At 44.5% G+C, this 13,469-nt stretch overlaps 1 protein-coding gene across 7 annotated transcripts in view; it reads right to left on the reverse strand.

Moving 5' to 3' along the window:
- Window positions 1–13,469, reverse strand: part of tanc1b (tetratricopeptide repeat, ankyrin repeat and coiled-coil containing 1b) — a 142,156-nt gene that overhangs the window by 15,506 nt on the left and 113,181 nt on the right. For 6 of the 7 annotated variants that reach the window (XM_029125838.2, XM_020054922.3, XM_010890827.4 and 3 more), the window contains 8 exons: window positions 12,279–12,510; window positions 10,064–10,230; window positions 6,901–7,508; window positions 3,763–3,871; window positions 3,316–3,438; window positions 1,738–1,974; window positions 1,300–1,485; window positions 454–532 (listed from right to left, as the gene is read on the reverse strand). In XM_029125838.2, coding sequence (XP_028981671.2) covers window positions 454–532; window positions 1,300–1,485; window positions 1,738–1,974; window positions 3,316–3,438; window positions 3,763–3,871; window positions 6,901–7,508; window positions 10,064–10,230; window positions 12,279–12,510 — 1,741 coding nt within the window. Of the gene's footprint in view, window positions 1–453; window positions 914–1,299; window positions 1,486–1,737; window positions 1,975–3,315; window positions 3,439–3,762; window positions 3,872–6,900; window positions 7,509–10,063; window positions 10,231–12,278; window positions 12,511–13,469 lie in introns of those variants that run through there. The other variant, XM_010890825.5, reaches the window with a different exon arrangement.

The following is a 13,469-nucleotide window of genomic DNA, read 5'->3' on the forward strand; positions in this document are numbered from 1 at the left end:
AAGCGGAAGGAAGCTGTCAGTCGGATGGGGACAGAGTGCCACACAGCATCATTTCAGCAGTAATGCCCACACCAAGATTACAGTACAATGGGCTGAGCGCAAAGAGCCTGCCACATCACTAGAGAAAGTAGTGGTTCGGTCGATAGAGTAAGACGCCAGGCTAGTGGCTATGCACCCTTGATTGTAAGTGGCTTGGATGAAAATACTATATATGCCATATTACAGGAGTAGCTCTTCCTATTCCTGGAGTGCTGTAGGATGTTTTCACGACTAGGCACTGCACGGAGGTACTTAGTTAATGTATCAGGTCTGTGATTTCGTCAGGTCAGTATACCTGATCATCTGGGTGGGAGACATTAAAGAAACATTACGTGCCGGGGGCACTTGAGGACCAGGGCAGCCTGCCCCGATATATTAAATAAAAGTCCATTAAATGATGTATGGAAGACGTACCCGTTTCTCCCCACAGTGTGTCATGGCCGTCGATGTGTACGGCGTGCTCGTTATTCAATGCCAACAAGCCTCTCACAACCTGCCGAACGACAAACTTTGATTAATGACAGAATCCCAGCATCAAATATCGAATAAAGCCGCGCTGATTACATCGCAGGGGAAAAAAACTGAGCGATGAAACAACTTGAGAGGATCAATGAAAAGCTGCCAGAGCAAATTATGCTTGTGTGGTGCATGATGGATGGATCAGGGGAAGGCTGATGCCTGGACTGTATTGTGTGGACTGGACCCTGGATGGTTCTTCTAAGCACTGTGCAGGACATGTTCAATAGTTTTAAAGCCTCAGTAGTGGTAGCTAGCTGTGTGTGTGTGTGCTTTCCTTTACTCTCCTTTCTCACTGTATGTGGCGGGGGTGAAGGTCGATAGCTCTGGCCCACTTCAGTAACACCAACTCCCAGCCCTAGAGGATGGAATCACAGGGCTCCTAATGAGGAGCACGCCAGAATCAACCTGCTATGCCCCTCCCCCGGGACCCAAGCTGCAGACAGGATGAGGGGTCGATACTCTACGCACGGTGGGCCAGCGGTATACTACATCAGGGTAAAACAAGATGAAACTGCAGCTGAAGTTTGTTCTTGTTGGAGTCTCACTGATTCTCTGTGAAAGCCTCCCTGTTTGTGGAGCTGTGAGGTGAGCTCGTGTTGTTACACCACTGACTGGGATAAACCTTGGAGGACTACTGAGGTCTTCTGCTAGTGTGGATGTGCCGTACACAACAGAAAAGTGGGCGTGGACGCGTCCCTAATGACACTTGAGTGCACTACATAGGACATAGGGTGACCTGACCTGCGTGTGTCCCATGCTGGAGGCGGCGATCAAAGCCTGCGGGAGGGCCTTGTTCTTCAGGTTGCAGCTCTGCTGCTGGCTGTCCGGAGTCCATTCCAGGTCCAGAAGGTACTGGATGATGTCAGGGTGGCCCCTCAGAGCTGCGTGGACCAGGGCACACTGACCACTCTTGTCTACATGGTCAACCTGCGACACACAACAGGACGTCTGTGGGTCTTTGTTTTTTTTATGTGACGCATTACAGCGGTGCTGTACCTCTTACTCTCCGCACTATAAAACCAACAGATTCACAAGTCCCAAGTCGAATTAACCTTTTAATGTTTCCCCTCTGCCGGAGAGGTGCTGTTTCGCTGGCCAAGTTAGTGTCCTTCACTCCGTTACCAATATTAGCCCCGATCTTTGCGTCTTCTCATGGTGAGCCAAGCGGGTGGTACCAACCTTGGCTCCTCTTTTGCAGAGAAGGTTGACGAGGCCCAGGTGTCCAGCGGCGGAGGCGAAGCAGAGAGGGGTCATGCCGTTTTCAGACAACACGTCTACACTGGCCCCAAACTCCAGCAGCAAGCCGGCCATCTCCTGGTGGCCCAGATGGGACTGGACACACAGCACCGGGCCATTATTCAGCACCTCGGTCCGGTAGTTGACGTTGGCCCCGCCCAGCATTAGTAGACGACTCACCTATAGGAACGACACACGTTCACAGGACAACAGATTTACTGTGGAAGTACACCACCAGTATGGACTTAAATCTGTAGTCTCTGTTAAGTATACGAAAGAAAATAGGACTTGAAATTCAACCAGAGATAAACAATCTTCCTTTTTTAAAACATTATATGATTACCATTCTGAGATTAGTTTTAAACTAAAGTTGGAGAGGGCGCATAGCAATTCAGAAAATCATTTTTAAAAAGTACACAGAGGAATTTATATCTAGTGTTGCGATAATCAGAGGGTGTCCTTCTCCTTGATAAGAAATTGAATAACACATGTTTAATCAGAAAATATTCCTGCGTGGAGCCTGTTCTGCCTTAAAAGCAGAGGAAATGGAATTTGTTTTATTTACTTGGAGACCTGCAATGGAATAAATTAGCAGCAATGGTTTCTGGGGGGCAAGGAGCTCACTGTCTGTGGCTGTCTCTATGAGCGATGTCACACTCACACAGAATATCTCATACCAGGAAAAATAAGATGACAAAGGGTTTCAAAACCCCACAATGCATACTACTAATGGCAAAGAAAAATATGATTGTTTTTTGCTTAAAGCTAGAATACATTCATTCTCCTCTGATAATTGCATTGTATGCCTTAGGAGGGCTATTTATTCTCTCAGACACAATAGAGTGGGCATGCAGACAGACAGCCAGGCATGATTTAAAGTAAAAAGTCATTTTGCAGCTCTGCTATTAACGTGCCCTGTTGTTTATGAAATTAATACTAATCTAAAAAGAGTCCTGTAATTATTTAGATGGGCACAGCATCCTCCCCCCCCCGCTGGGAGCAGCATCGCAAATAGCAAAGGATCAACCAAACAGCACAGAGTGCAACCTGCATCAATCTATCTGAGCAAGTGAGCATCTTGGTGAGATTTCCATCAATGGCCTCTCTCATCCCCGTAAGTGACCATTTCCAGGAGCCAATCAGAATGCTTTATCATAACACACACTGGCACCATCAGCGGAATTAAAAAGCGTTCAGGGAGGACAGCTGAGGTGAGGAGGAAACATTACCCTGATAGCGCTGTGCTCATACTGGACACCGGTATAGAAAATGGCATAGGAAATCCCATTTGTTCATCCATGACCAATACGTTAGAAGTAAAATACAATACTGTCAAGACAATATGGGAGGAATGGGATCAAACTCTGATTGAACCACTTTCTAATCTATTCCACCTTCTCAACAGCACCCTCTCAAATTTCTCTTCACTGTATCTATCCAACACCAAATACCTTTAAAAAATGAATGAATTCTATGTCAGTGTATGACAGCAGTGCAGATGGTCTGGGGTGAAGGTCTCACCTTGACGTTGGGGGTGTAGAGGTTCCTCAGAGAGGCCAGGGCTGCAGAGAGGCCGTCAGCGCTGCAGCTGATCCACAGGGCCTGCAGCACACTGGACGACACGCCTGTCTTCTTACTCAGACCCTGGGGACCGAAAGAGATGAAGAAACCACACACACACTCAGAGTGGTGAATAAACCATTGATTCTCTTCAGAGCCTTCCTCCACACCCAGAAGGCCCATCCTCTGTTGATATCGTCCATATCCATCACAACTCATAAATAAACATAGGCACTCGAAAATTCACAAAGGGAATTGAAATGTGGGAGATCCACTCAAGAGTCTGGGGCTGTATGCATGGAGTCTCAGAGTATGGAGGATCAACCTCCTCTCCTTCGAAAGGATTCTAGATCATCACTCTGAGAGAACGCTGGCCCAGAACTAAAGTGGGTAACTGGTCGACTGTACCTTGAAAATGTGTGCTTTGAGGATATGGTGGCCAAGCTCCATGGTCTGCTGCCGGTTCAGTTTCCCCTCTTGTCTAGAAAGCATGAAGGCCATGAGAGCGTGTCCACTCCTGTTGGGAAAATATAAAGGCATTTTCCATCATCATTTTAATTTCTAACCAGCTAGGTGGACAAGGTTTGGAAAAAAAGAAACAATGTGGAGTTGTTTGCATGTGGTGATGTTATGGTAAAGACACTCTCAGTTTGTATTAATGTGAGACGTAAATAGGTCATCATTCACTTTCAAGCTCTGCTGGTCAGGGAGTGATGGCAGCTGTTTATCAATCAGACGAAAGCCTGTTTCATGTGCTCAGGCGGTCAGAGACAGAGTGTTGAGATTATTCATATCTACTCTTGAGAGGTAGGAGAGTTTGTCATCATTATGGTCCGTCATTCCATCCATTGCTCGAAGGCACCGTCTCTGTCGGCCTGATTAAAAATATCTGGATGCGGTTTTGCCCCTGCCCATCCTGGCCCACAAGGAGGACAAGAGGTGTGGCCTGAAGAATGCCTCCCTTGTGTTGGATCCAGTGCTCGTCTTCTCACTGTGGCTTTGCTCGCTGGTGTTAATTACGAGAGCACTTCATTAAAAGGCTGCGCATGACTGCTGCTTCACTATGATCCTTTTCCATGAATGTGCTCTGTCTCTTTACAATGTGGAAATGACAAAATAGCAGCTAGCTGGCTCATAGCTTCATTCTAGATCTGTGTGACTGTCTTTGCTGTCATTGTTTTAACAGCTTGTATCAGAGGGGTCTGAGAGAGTGCACCAAGGCAGAGTACTGACTGCAGCTTGGAGGAGCTATGCAGACGAGAGTCAGGACAGAAAGAGGAAAATAGATAGAGGATACTAAAATGGCATCCTATATAGGACACAGCTTTTGACCAGTACCTATACATTAGGGCGCTAAAGACACCCCCACACTGAACAGCAGTAAAAGCCTTAAAACAGATTAGCAAAAAAGAATATAAAATAAATAATTCAAATACTGAGCTATATTGTATGTTCAAACATTCTGGAAAATGATATATTACTCAGAAAAACATATTCAATTTACCCAGTGAAAGTCATAACTTAGGACACACCCTACTAATTCAAGGGTATTTCTTTAGTTTTACTATTTTCTATTTAAACTATGAACTAAAACGTATGGAATCATTTAGTAACCAAATAAAAGTATTAAACAAATCAAAATACATTTATATGAACAATTTTTAAATTGGACTTCTGTTGTCAGAATTACAGAAGTGTAGAGGGAGAATTTGCTCAAAATTAAAACATAATGAAAAAGAGATGGATTCTAGAACACAATTCAAACTAGTCGTTTGATGATAGGCTGAATCATGAATGTTACAGACCTTAATTGCTGCTTTCCACATCATAATTGGCGGCTCCCTGTAATATTCTATGAATTCTAACCGGTGACTCTGAGGGTGGACAGGCGAGCCTCCTTCACACAGCAAAATGCATCAATGCCTCTGGCTTCTCTACCCGTCCATACCCATTCTGTCCAGGACAGTCTGTGAGCTACCTCTCATTAAATTAAAATAGTGCAGGGAAATTGTACCTGCTAAATTAATGAGAATGAAAATCATTTCAGAGAAGATACAGAATAGATCTTTTGAGAAGTGACAAAATGTTAGGTAGTAGACTCATTGTAGTTTCATTATCTTTCACCTGGCCCTTGCTTGTCTACCAGTCTATGGCCAGCAGGAGAAACCACATAGAAATTCGAGATTTAGAAATCATGCTTGGAATACTTCCAGAACCACTTCAGATGTTATATTATGGCGACCCTAGTCATGTTTTATGTAGATTTTAATTGACATTGCACTGCAGTAAGGGATTTCATTCATCTTGTTTTGTTGATTTCAATATGGAAGAGAAACCCAGAACCTGTGTTTTTGTGTAAAATCAATCAAATATCTTTTGAAAGCCCTTGCTGATTCAGTTGCGTAATAGGCAATGGTGATGAAACGCTAACGTCATATTGATGATGGGGGTCTTGGAAGAGGTGTCCTAAACCCACACAGATGGCTGTTCTATTACAATCTGAACAGTATTAAAGGAAACAACCTCGCCGTCAGTGAATTTCAGCTAAATGCATTTCCCTGGACGCTCAGCACTTAAGGAGCCCTGCGTTTCCTGGCATTCAACCTATCAGTCAGATGCCCAGTTAAATATTTTGACAGGGATGGGACCCAGAATGTATGGTGAGAACCTCTGTGTTTCTGCCAAACTGGCTTACATTCTAAAAAGGAGACCATAAGGCTGTGCTCAAAAGTAGTGTACTATATAAGGACTAGGGTGCCATCTGGGCCACAGAGATCTACCTTTCTCACCCAGCAGGCCACAGCTTAACAGCAACAGGAAGAAATATGGCATGTCAGCTTCTGTTTCCGAGTTGAGCAGTAAATTCTGTCATTTGTTCTGCAGTGACACACTGTCCTCTACCCCCAAGCGGATTATACAAGTAACCAACCCTTGTTTATTGATCAACAGCAGTATGAAAACTAGGGAGCAATAACATAATCTGTGATTGAGTGATGAAGTGGACTGAGATAACTCAAAAGGCAATGTTCAATGTCTTCTTCAAGCAAAGAAACAGACATCAGTGGATTTTCATCTCTATGGGAAAGATGAGGCACGCACCAATTCTTATTGAAAGGAACTTTCATCCTATTTACTGCACAAACCAGCATTCAAACTGTCTCGTTCTTGTTTGCTCTTCAAACAAAATGGTAACCTGTCTCCTTTGCTATTTAAATGTATAAAAGCAGATGAAGAAAAAACAGAGCCAACCAAGGTACTGTAATTCTTCTCCTCCTTCTGAGTGAAAGAACAAATGCATGTTTTCAGAGTGAGCTGTCCCTAGGCAACCACACATTTTAATAATGATAGAGGCGCTGCATTTTAAATTCAAGAGACCTGAATGACTGAAAGGACAAGTGTCCTGATGACTATGTATTGTTGGTTAAAGGCTTACCAAAGTCCACTCCCTGACAGAATACAGAAAGCAGGTTTTGAGTGGGATTCAGTGGGCAAGTTCAAGCCTAATTTCATTTAAATAACTGGTTTGTGTAATTTAGCTTAACTCACCTGGGATCACATAAGAATTCTGTGCTTTCCCCGTCCGCCCTCCACACCAGCCATTCTCTGAAGGACGGGTGGCAGAACATGCGCGTCTTGTCTCGCCGTTTGATCAGGAAACAGGACAGAGTCTGCATGCGTTGCTGGAAGTCTTCCCAGGGCAGCTCGCCGTGCACGGCGCCCGCATTAATGGCCTGGAATAGCTGCTCATCGGTCATGGGGTGAAGAGACGCCAGGGCCACGTTCAGGATGGGCAGCGAGCGCTCAAACGCTGACTGGGTCATGAACTTCATGTTGCACTGCAGCAGGTACAACTCGGCCAGGGACACGGGCACCACCTTGTAGCTGGCACTCTTGATGACCAGATGGCCCCTCTCAAACAGATCCAGGGTAAGTTTGAGGTACAGGTAGGAGCCCTGGCTGCGGCTGATCAGGTGGCTGCTCACCTTGCCCACGACGACGGGATCGGCCTTGCCGTTGAGGGAGATGTTGTTCATTATCTCCTGGCTTCCGTTGATGCGGTACTGGATGTAGGCGTTGAGATCTGTGCTGATGTCCTTGTTGTCTGGAAAGTCATCCAGGGAGATCTTGAAGAAGGGAAGGAGGCTGGTGATTTCCTGCAGAAGGACATGGTAATTAGATTTAGTACAGCTGTTTAATGTTAACCGCGGTACCCCAAGGGGAAATTCAGGTGTTTAAGCAGAAGCTACATTTAAAATCAATATAAATGTATTTTAACATTATTCGTGTTTCAAGTACATTCTGTATACTATTTAAACGACTAAGGTAAAACAATAAATAACCCACATATTTCTAAATTCCAAAATGGTCTCCCTCCTGAACAGAGATAACCATTGCAAGATGAAGGCCTAAACGGAAAATCTTCCACTCTCCACGAGGGATACATCGTGTGTATATCCTCCATCTCTTCCCATCAGCCCAAGGTCACTAAGCAAGGTGGGTTATCTGGAGCTGACACTGAGCACTAAGCAATCGGCTATGCGGCTGGGTCGGCAAACAAAGGATTAGGGAGGCTAAAGAGTGCAGGAGACGAGGCCACTGGGGACTGTTCTAGCGGGGAACGCTGTGGAGACAGCCCACACTTCAATGTCACTCCTCAGGGTTGGGGGAAAACAATGCACCTTAATCCTGCAGCAATCCTACTGTCCTGAGGAGGATAGGGAAGCAATGCAGCCCAGAGATAACACTTTCTCAGAGGGAGAGATAGAGTGGGAGACAGACAGAGTGGGAGAGGTAGAGGGGGAGACAGAGTGGGAGAGGTAGAGGGGGAGACAGAGTGGGAGAGATAGTGGGGGGAGACAGACAGAGGGGGAAAGATAGAAGGGGAGACAGACAGAGAGGGAGAGATAGAGAGAGACAGACAGAGAGGGAGAGATAATGGGGGAGAAAGACATAGAGGGAGAGATAATGGGGGAGACAGACAGAGAGGGAGAGATAGAGGGGGAGACAGACAGGGAGAGACAATTGGGGAGACAGACATAGAGGGAGAGATAGAGGGAGACAGACAGAGAGGGAGAGATAGAGGGAGACAGAAAGAGGAGAGATAGAGGGAGGGAGACATAGAGGGAGAGACAATTGGGGAGACAGACATAGAGGGAGAGATAGAGGGAGACAGACAGAGAGGGAGAGATAGAGGGAGACAGACAGAGAGGGAGAGATAGAGGGAGGGAGACATAGAGGGAAAGATAGAGGGAGGGAGACATAGAGGGAGAGATAGAGGGAGACAGAGTGTGAAAGAGAAGAAAAAAAACACTGTATAATCACCAGGCTTGTCTGTAAACAACACATCAACTAACAGCCTCAGTTATTAGTCCAGGTTGTGAGCCATTGTGAGGGACTTTGCACCGATCTTGTTTACACTAAGGTACCAGTCCCACCCTCACCTGGCTTTAGTCGCCAATGATTCTTACTACAACATAAGGAGAGTATGTATTCATCAAAATTGCAGCAACTTTCAGAAAGGATGCCACATTTCCCTGCTTCTGGGTATCTTTCATACAGAATTTTTGTCAAATTTGTGAATGTTTGAAAATATATCAGAATTTGTCAACTCTAGCCTCCCTTGTTTCCTCTATATGGAATACAACAGCCCCTTATCCATCAGCCGCTAAATGTGCACTTAAACGCATCAATACATTTTGACGTGATACGTAGCTCAAAAAACTAAAATGATATATCCTGTCTCTGGTCCAAGGGCCCGTCTCTCCAATTCCACCATGTGGATCAGATCATACCTCCCTCACTCATGCTTTTACCACAGTAGATAAACCAATGAGTGCTGCCTGCTCCACTCCACTGCCTGCGATGCTGTTTAAGTACCTATACCGATGGCAGATGGTACTCGTGGCCAGAAGGAGTCAGAGTGACTGAGGCAGCATTTATGTCTGGAACAGATATGTCCGTCAGTCAGCTGCCACATCGTCCTAAGCCTTAGTCTCCACGGCCAGGCAAGGCAATCAGCCCGGCTCCTGTCTATTAGACCTGTCAAAACCTGCCTCAGCCAACGCCAACAAGTGAACGCCGGGGCCACATCTCAAATGGGCCTGTATTTCCAATTTAGCCCCCTCCGTTTGATGGTGAACAACAGGGACGTGTCGCAAACTCAGTGGAGAGTAGGGCGGGGTGTGTGGGATAGGGTGCTGTTCAGGCCGGAGCTTAGTGGCCCAGCTCATCTGCTCCATTGGTCGACTCAGTGTCAGTTTCATCCAGAGGTGTCTGCTTGTTTTTGTTGTCATGCTGTCCTGTTGGCCGGGTCACTGCTACTTCTTCCGCTCTCCTGATAAGTGTTTCGATGCACTCCGCAGAAATGACACTTTGTTGAGGAGAGCGTGTGACAAGGAGAAAGGCTTCGTGAAGCCCTTCTACTTTTTATACTTGTCAGGATCTGCCAGTGCTACTGTCACTCAGCAATACTCAGAGGCATCAAATATTGATATCAACCCAAAGCAGTTGACAGAACCCTTGAACACTTTGAAGGTCATTGGCACCCACTCAAATATGGCAATTCAATAGATTCCTGATATATTAAACTATCAATTTGTATATTGATGTGATCTTTCCATAATGGATGGTGACATATTAAGGTGATGACCCCTGTCATTAGGCACATTGTACACACATGAACATCGACTATAGATGAAGTGTTGCATACCAGTAGGTTGACTCGGACGGTGACCACCAGTTTGAGCCAGGGGGGGAACTTGGAGATTATCTTGGTGATGAAGGAGGCAATGGTGTCTCCGTAGTCTGGCTTGTGGAACTCTGCCTCATTCAGCCCGTCCACCAGAATGATGTGGTCCTCCTCAGGAATCTTCCTCTCTGAAAGAACACAGACAGGGTCCCCAGAGGTCAGTGTGAAAATGGACAAAAACAATTCACAAACCTTTAGGGTCAAGATGATAAATGCAAACCTTTCAGGTCAAGGCAACGGGGACAATTGCAGAAAATTCAGTCTTTTATTACTGTGCTAAAATTATAGACACACAAGCTTCTGCCAGGAACATAACAGAATGAAATAATAATACAGTATGTACAGTTGTGAGAGAGTTGGATATTAGGTTGGACACCACACTCTGCAGTAAAAACAACTTGAGATCTCTCAGTACTAGAAGGCCTTGCTGTGCATTAACAAGTCATCTTCAGTGAAAGCTGCTCTGCTATTCTCCCACATCTCTACATCAGCTAGTGCAGTAATGAATGAACAACAATTCAACAACAGCTTAAGTCAGCCACAGTACCCATCTACAGCACAGTGCTCATAACAGCTATATGTGGAGACCGTAGCAGGATGTCCTCTACTAAAGTATCCAAGCATGGCCGTGGAACAGCTTTGTCTACATGCTAAATGCACCCTATTCCCTATATACGTTATTGCACTTCTTTTGACCATGGTCAATTGTGCTACAGGCAAAAAGAAGTGTAATATATAGGGAATGAGGAGCCAAAAGGGATGCTGACTAGAGTTCTTCCTCACATCCATATTCTAACTCCTTACAGTGATAAGAATTATGCTACAATAATAATTACAGGAAAATGTGCAGATCTCAACTCTTCTTCCAATCTGTTTTGATAAAGCTGCATTCTTAAATATATACACCTCACTTAAATTCTGAAGTGTTTTATTTTTGTAAATCTTCAAGCCTAGGGCCTTAACTAAATATTTTTACAAATGGCCATGCAAGGCAACGATGCTTCTAGTTTTGATGGAGTGGCCAACTCAAATGGTTCTGTCACTGGAGAGATGCTGTCTCTGTCTCCTCCTTGGTTCTGCATCCTGCACGTTGGTTCTCATTATTATTCAATCTCAATCATATAAACCCTGAGTTTTGTGATCTACATGCAAAGGCTGTTTAAGCTCTAGAAATAACACTGATTCAGTGCAGAGTAGCAAAAACATTAGGTTGTGTGTGTGCATAATGGACCATGATGACCTAAAGATAGTCTTGTGTCTTTCTGTCTCGACAATAGCAAAATAATGCTAACCATTTAGTGCAACATCGATTAAATCAATAATGTCAAAGCAAACTCGGGGCATCTACACTAAGCAATTAACAATGAGCCAGCAGTCTCTGATCCCTCAGTAAGGCCAGAGTTTAACCCAGGTTGTGTGTCCAAGACATGCAACTCTTGTCAATGAAAAGTAAGTGTTCTCTAAAGGGACTGTTTATAGTCATCTGTTTGTGAGACTGAAGGGCACCTTGGAATTGTTCATATCTATCTCTACACAGACTGGAGGAAGCAAAACTATTCCATCTAGGAATGCACCGACATACCTGCCAGCAATAATCAACGCTGTCAAAAATGTAATAATCGGTATTGGGCGATTGCTTTAAATTTACCCAATACTTCAGACTGATTGGGCTTTCCAGTGTTTCCACTGTGTTCATTTTACCATGGCGCTCAGGCATTAGCAAACCCGTGGCTGTCACAGCAAGAAATTAAATAAATTCCTGACATTAACATTTTGTTAGAGACATGAATTCTGGGAAACTATGTCAGAGCACTAACAATCTTCAGAAACCCAGCTAATTTAATCAAATTACTCCCACTCAAAAATCCAACAATGGCATTCATTAATCAGTTTTGAGTTACATAGCTCACTAACCTACTCTGTAAGCATTATCAGAAGCAGCATGTTTAATGTAATTCATCCTAAGGTAAAATGGAACAGAAATGACAAAACATTGCTATCGAAATCAGCCAGTTGTGGTATATATAGGCATCGGCCAATCATTTTCTTATTGGTCCATCCCTAGTATAATCAGTTATAATACACTTGATATAAAATGTGAGCCACTGAAACCCTTCATTATAGAAATGTGAGTCAGATTTGAATTCATCTAGGAGTGAAGAGCTTAGCATCGTACCCTTGCGAAGACTGGTGAGTGGTTCTAGCACACCCCGGCGAAAGGCTGCCATGGGGTCCTGGACACAGGAGCGCAGACTGAGCATGCTCTGTATATGAGGTTCCTTCAGCAGTAACTCTCTGTAGGCAATAAGTTGGTGTGCTCTGCACAGCAGGGCGGCGATACTGTGCACAAACTCCGGCACCAGGCAGGTGTAGGTGTTGTCAGCCTGGCAGTAGTGATAGGCAACTACCTGAAAGGAGGAAAGACAGGGAACAACAAGGAACTTCAGTGGGTTAAAACTAAAAAGACTTTAATCTACAGTCCATTAGAAAATCATACCACAGAATTCATTGAGCGGAGCTTACAGCATAGTGCTGTATATGGTTTTAGTCGGTAGAAATGTGCAAAGCTGGCTCTGTGACCTAAAAACTCATATGAAGTCAAAGGCCTGTTGACTAAAAGGTATTGGATGCAATACAGTAGATCAGAAAATCCACTAAACCGTCCGACCTCATTTAACTGCTGCTATTATGCAATAGAATTCAAAGGTGAGAAAATGCAGAAAATAAAATGCTTTTTGATTATCTGGACCCAAAGCTGGGGCTTCTAATAAAACATTAAAATATGTTTTATTTGAAGATGCAATTAATAATCAAAACGTCAACAGAATGGTTGCTTCCTTTCATAATATATGAGAAAACTAACAAAGACAGCAATAGAACAAGTACACAAACTAATTGCAGACACCATAAAAACAAAATACCACCCACCCCCCTTGCCAAAACAGCTGGACATCTAACCCACTCCAACACTCCCGAGTAGAGGACTTATCCCCAGAAATAAAACCGAATACACACAAAATAACAAATGGTCTACTTACATTCGTCCAACAAGAAATGCCTCTTTTAGTTTTAATTTGCATGTTTTACTGCACTATGCACTTATGAATGCAGTCCCTTAACGAGACAGAGGGGTAGGATGATGAGATGGCCGAAGCAATGCTCAGTGATCTCAACTAACCCCCTCAAAACACAGGCCCCCAAGTGTAAGTCTTGAAGTAGAATGTGCTGAACAGGTTCTACTGTGTTCATGGATACGGACATCTGTTTTGGACAGGGGGGAGGGGCAGGTGGGGCGGTGGCAGCGCCATGGGGCTCTGGGGCTCCTCTCACCGTGTCCTAATTACACTCAAACCTGGAGGAGCTGACA

This window comes from Esox lucius, chromosome 16, assembly GCF_011004845.1.
Source record: "Esox lucius isolate fEsoLuc1 chromosome 16, fEsoLuc1.pri, whole genome shotgun sequence".
In the NCBI taxonomy this organism is placed as follows: domain Eukaryota; kingdom Metazoa; phylum Chordata; class Actinopteri; order Esociformes; family Esocidae; genus Esox; species Esox lucius.